This window comes from Lycium ferocissimum, unplaced genomic scaffold (genome assembly GCF_029784015.1).
Source record: "Lycium ferocissimum isolate CSIRO_LF1 unplaced genomic scaffold, AGI_CSIRO_Lferr_CH_V1 ctg12515, whole genome shotgun sequence".
Taxonomy (NCBI): Eukaryota; Viridiplantae; Streptophyta; class Magnoliopsida; order Solanales; family Solanaceae; genus Lycium; species Lycium ferocissimum.
Window position 1 is genome coordinate 11,448 of NW_026714391.1, and position 5,252 is coordinate 16,699.

The following is a 5,252-nucleotide window of genomic DNA, read 5'->3' on the forward strand; positions in this document are numbered from 1 at the left end:
TCTTCTTCCAAATTCGTCAACGACAACAACCATTCACACTTTAGAGCCTCCGTTCCCATAATTACATAAGAAAAACTACATTAAAATCACGTACTTTCCTATAGCAACCTACAACCAATTTAAATGTCAACTTAAATCGTTAAACCTCTATTTACATCACAAAGGTCACAACGACACAATTAACAAGCTAAATAAAATTAATCCATCTTTCCTTCACCATAGCAACATCACACGGCCACCTACACTTGTACACACCCACACGGCTCACACCACACACATCACCATTCCATGATTTCCATTCAATTCTAATCATTATAACACATACACTTCTTCCATAACATAAAATGATAGAATTCTTACCTTTTCTTCAAAATCTCCACTTGCCACCAAAGTGACTTTCTTGCTAAAATAATTGCACCACGTTGAACAAGGACTTGAACTGAGTAAGAGTACTAGAAAATTATAATTTTTGGGTCAAGGATTAAGGCTTCAAGAATTTCTCTTCTTTTTTTTTTTTTTTTTTTTTTTTTTTTTTTTGTGTTGGCCAAATGTGCTCCTTCTTTTTCTTTCAACTTTTGTGTTCTTGGTTGTTCTTGAAACTTCATAAAATGAAGACTTGGTGGCCTTTTATTTATCACATGGATTAAATCCATGTGGGCTTGGGCCATCTCATGGTCAATGGCCGGCCACCCCCTTTTAAATTGGGCCTTTTTTTTTTTTTTTTTTTTTTTTTTTTTTTTTTAATTTTCCAAGCCCAATTACTTTGTGACTAATTCTTGAAATTCATGAAACCATTTCCAAATTTCCAATTTTGCCCCTAACCTTCCTCGATATTTCCGCCTCCATAACTCCTATAACCAACTTGTGTACTAATCAAGGTTGGGATGTAGGCCTGCACTCCACCTCCCGCAATTGCCTTGAATTACCCGAATGCACAAAATGCGGGATATAACAATGTATGTGTCAAATTCTTACATGTATTTGGTACATATGACTAGATTTACCAAATACAGTTAGTCAACTATGAATAGAATTAGCGGTATGTTTATGACTATAATGGTTTTATCTTATAAACATGAACTTATATGTATTTGAATATAAGTAATATGTGTTTTTATTTGTATTTGACTGATCTTTTGTAGGTCGAACCATCAACCGAATACTTTTACACAGTACATGCTATAGGAAGGCATTCATAGTTAACTTGGACAGCAAAACTTACAGTTGTCGGATGTTTCAAATAGTTGAAATTCCATGCCCACATACATGCATGGCTGTCATTAAAAAGAAAAATCTAACGGCTGATGATTACTGTTAAGAATTGTTCAAACCGCACCCCGTGGTGAAGACATATGATGTAGCCGTGGATCCTCTCCCTGATGAGCGTGAATGGAAGGTTCCCACATATATATCAGAGGATGTGGTTTTGCCACCGAGATACAAGAGACCTCCTGTTAGGAGAAAAAGCGTGATAAGCTGTTAGTTGAATTGTTTCTTGGGAAAAAAATACATGCTTGCAGTACATGTGGACAGACTAGACACAATAGACGTTCTTGTAGTAATGCTCCTAGAAGGAAGCAATTGTTTTTTGTTTGTAGCCGTTTACATTTGTTAGACTAAATACGTTGTTGGCTTGCAATATTTGAATAAAAGGGAAATCTGCTTGAATACTACTTGTGTGATATCTTCATTTAGAATTGTATTATACAGTTATCTTTTAATTTGTTCACAGATGAATATAAAAAGGATGATCAGTTCTTTAAAAATAATAGTCAATAATATAAAAAGGTGTATTTCAAAACTTCAAAAACAATGTTTAATAGAAAATCTTCGGTTTATTTCAAAACTTCAAAAACAAAGTTTAATAGGTAACTACAAAATGTATCTGAATGTACTTTGAGTAAATTTCACTGTGTACTCTGAGTAAATTTCACTGTGGCCCAATACATAAACTTGTTTATTATTGTTCAATCCAACATACAACAAATACATGTAATTGAATGTATCTGACTGTGTCATCTTATTAAATTGAAACTGTATTTGAGATATTTGAATGTTCATGAATATGGCACATTTAAATACATACAGGCCCACTTGTTCAGGAGATAACAACACGTACATCCAAATACATGTTCTTTTTGATGTATTTGAATATAGCTGACTGTGTCACGTTCAAAATATAGCCAAATATACATGTACATCTAAATTTCAAAAACAAAACACACAACATTGATAATTAGACTAAGCTAAATGTTCCAATTAAAACTTTAGGAGATTGATAAGACAGTCATAATCTGTTTTCTTAAACTAAATACATCTAAAATATTTGCTATAAAAATAGCCATAGTCTGAAATTAAAATTAAATATTACGACATCACTCCTAAGTAACATCAATTGTTTCAACTTTGTCATAATCTACTGTTGGCCTAACTGGTTTTGGTGGCGCCTCAATGTCGCTCATAGCATGTTCATCGATCTTCCGTGCAACGTAGTCCCAAAGGAGTGCACCGTATCTAGTGCGGAGCATCTTTGCATCGATTTGTGCTGGAATACCTTCACCAGAGCTTAGATATTCAGCGAATGCTGCAACATACACACCGCAATCCCTGCAAGATATATGATAGAATTATTAGAATGAATAACGTATATGAAAAATTGCAATACAATAAAAATACGTACATGCTGGTAGGGTCTTGTTGCGACAAATTTTCTACATACTCCACTTGAATGTTCTCATTCTGTGACATGTCCATATATGCTGGGTGATTCATCCAATTGATGCCAATTTTTTGGGTGTAGAATCCACTGATGTGTAGATAATGTGGCAGGAGGGCAGCAAGCTTTTGTATTTCCCTTTTAACAATTGCATTGTGGCCTGCACTGCCTCGGTATGAGTTGTACACATAAAGTCGCCTGTCATAATGAAAAGAAAATACATAAATACATAATTCATTAAACAGTTGAATCTGAAAAAACTTAAACTTAGAGAATACAGATACATAAAATACCTGTCATTGAATGAGAGTACAACCAAAATCCAATGATTATCCCTTTGATGTTGACAGGCATAAAAATATTGTCAATTGAATGCCACGGGACATTTGCATGCAACTTGTGACCCTTAACATATTGACATATGTCGTCTTCTTCGTTAGCTACATTGGCTGCAGTTTCCGGGTTGTTGTACACAAGATACGTTTGATCAACCTTTTGCATGAAGAGACAGTCAACTATGGTGTATTTGAAAGTGCTCCTTGTGTCATGCTTGCCCTTTTTTGGCAAGTAGTAGAAAATCACGTCAATGTGCTAAAAATCGAAACACACAAATAGTAAGAACATCAAACATAATCTAAAAATTGGAAAAGTGTATTTTACGTATCTATATATTTATTGAACCTCATCATTCCACTGCTGGCCACTCATTAATAACTAGTAGAACCAGTTTTTGTTTTCAACTACTGTGATGCAAAAATTATAGGTATAATCTGCATCATTCTCAAAAGCTGCCATCTTCTTTCTGTAATGATCTTCGTTGTTCTTTCTACAAAAGGAGTATGCAAAATACGTACAGTTAGTTGATTAAAATATATAAATGATATCTACAAATATTTAATAGGTGAAAAACATACTTGTTTTCATGCCTGACATACAGTCCCTTACGAATCCACTCCACGTATTTATCAAAGAGCTCTACGTCGACTGGGCCGGTGATGGGATCTTCCGCGAATAGATGCTTTTTTTAAAAAATGCAGACAGTGATGAATTGTGAACCACCTGAAATATACAAATACATATGATCAAAAAATATACTTTGGAATACACAATATTAAATACATTAACGCTTGTTTATAAATAATTTCCTGAAGTAGAGTCGTAATCCTCCATGAAAGGGGAAACTTGATATTTACTAGGACGCCTATTCCGGGCCACTGATGGATGCAAAACTATTCGTCTTTCGGGAGTTTGGCTTGGAAGCAGCTCGTCGGGCAAGAGAAACTGAGATAAAGGTATCATATTCTCACCAACTTTGTGCGATATCTCAAAAAACAGAACGATCTTCATGCTGTACAACACTCTTATCATGAGAGGGGCCCGAAGAGAAGCCTGTGTGAGAAATATCAGCTAGGACCTCTGCTATGTCGGTGGAGTTCGCTGATACGACTGGCGATTTGTCAGAGTTGGCGTCTTTAGGAAACTGAACTATGTATTCCTATTCATGAAATGGAAATACATTAAATACAAATATAGATTTTGAAAAAATTAGATGTATTTGATTTATTGTACCGTTGATTCCTTTTGTTCTCCAGAATTATCACCACTTTCTTGAATCTCTTCAGTAGATGCCTTTAATGTTTCCCCACTCCCGTTGCCATGAAGCATTCCAATATCAGGCACATCAAACTGTTGCATACCAACTCCCTTGAAAAAATAGAGAAATTAAACAAATAAAGAAGTCAAATACATTAAATCAGTTACATAAATAGATTATAATACAAATATGCCTATAAACAAAGTCATGGAAATACATGAATCAATAAATATAAGTATTTTCAAAGTACATCCATATACATGAAAGCAGAATTCAAGATACCAATAAACACATGACCCAGCAAACTGTATTTGTATTTGAAAAGTACAATCAAATACATGGATACTGAATTCAAAAATGTCAATAAATACTTGAACCAATAAACTGAATTATTGTCAAATACATCAAATATTAACTCTGATCTACAACCAAATAATTTGAGGGGAAAAAATACATTCAAAAACACCAAAAAAGTCTAAAAACACAACTAAATATAGGAATCAGAAAATACAAGTACGGTTCAATACAGTGAATTCACCAACAAATACCTCTGTTGACGCTGCATGACCCGTGTCCGTTTGCATTTGTAATCCAGCATCCTGGTGAATGTAGTCGTCGGCTGGCTGATGTACGTAAGAAAAATGTACATGAATCGGAGCGGCGTTGTCAGCACCCTAGCGAAACAGTATTTTTGTTAACTTTCATGTATCCATTGTATTTCAAAATTTCAAATAATTGTATATGTATAACTTTTTAATACCTTTTTTGAAGTTTGATTCACTTTCATATATTTAAAAACCTTTGCAAAGTTTTCATTAATGACTTTGTGAAGATCCTTGAATTCGGCGAAAACCTAAAATTTCAAATAAGAAAATCATAAAACTGCATTCCTTATTAAACAATAATATATTACATACATAAATAAGATAAAGAACAAAAAAT

General features: G+C 33.9%; 2 protein-coding genes across 2 annotated transcripts; both read right to left on the reverse strand.

Annotated features, from left to right (window-relative positions):
* Window positions 1–2,292: 2,292 nt before the first annotated feature.
* Window positions 2,293–2,915, reverse strand: LOC132041953 (uncharacterized). Its single transcript, XM_059432624.1, has 2 exons — window positions 2,681–2,915; window positions 2,293–2,607 (listed from the first exon to the last, which is right to left on the reverse strand). Exons 1-2 carry the CDS (start codon window positions 2,770–2,772, stop codon window positions 2,382–2,384), a joined length of 318 nt encoding a protein of 105 aa, XP_059288607.1. The 5' UTR covers window positions 2,773–2,915; the 3' UTR covers window positions 2,293–2,381.
* A 932-nt stretch (window positions 2,916–3,847) lies between these two features.
* On the reverse strand, window positions 3,848–4,931 carry LOC132041952 (uncharacterized). The gene is made up of 3 exons (XM_059432623.1): window positions 4,859–4,931; window positions 4,286–4,420; window positions 3,848–4,211 (listed from the first exon to the last, which is right to left on the reverse strand). Exons 1-3 carry the CDS (start codon window positions 4,892–4,894, stop codon window positions 4,041–4,043), a joined length of 342 nt encoding a protein of 113 aa, XP_059288606.1. The 5' UTR covers window positions 4,895–4,931; the 3' UTR covers window positions 3,848–4,040.
* Between the last annotated feature and the right edge of the window lie 321 nt (window positions 4,932–5,252).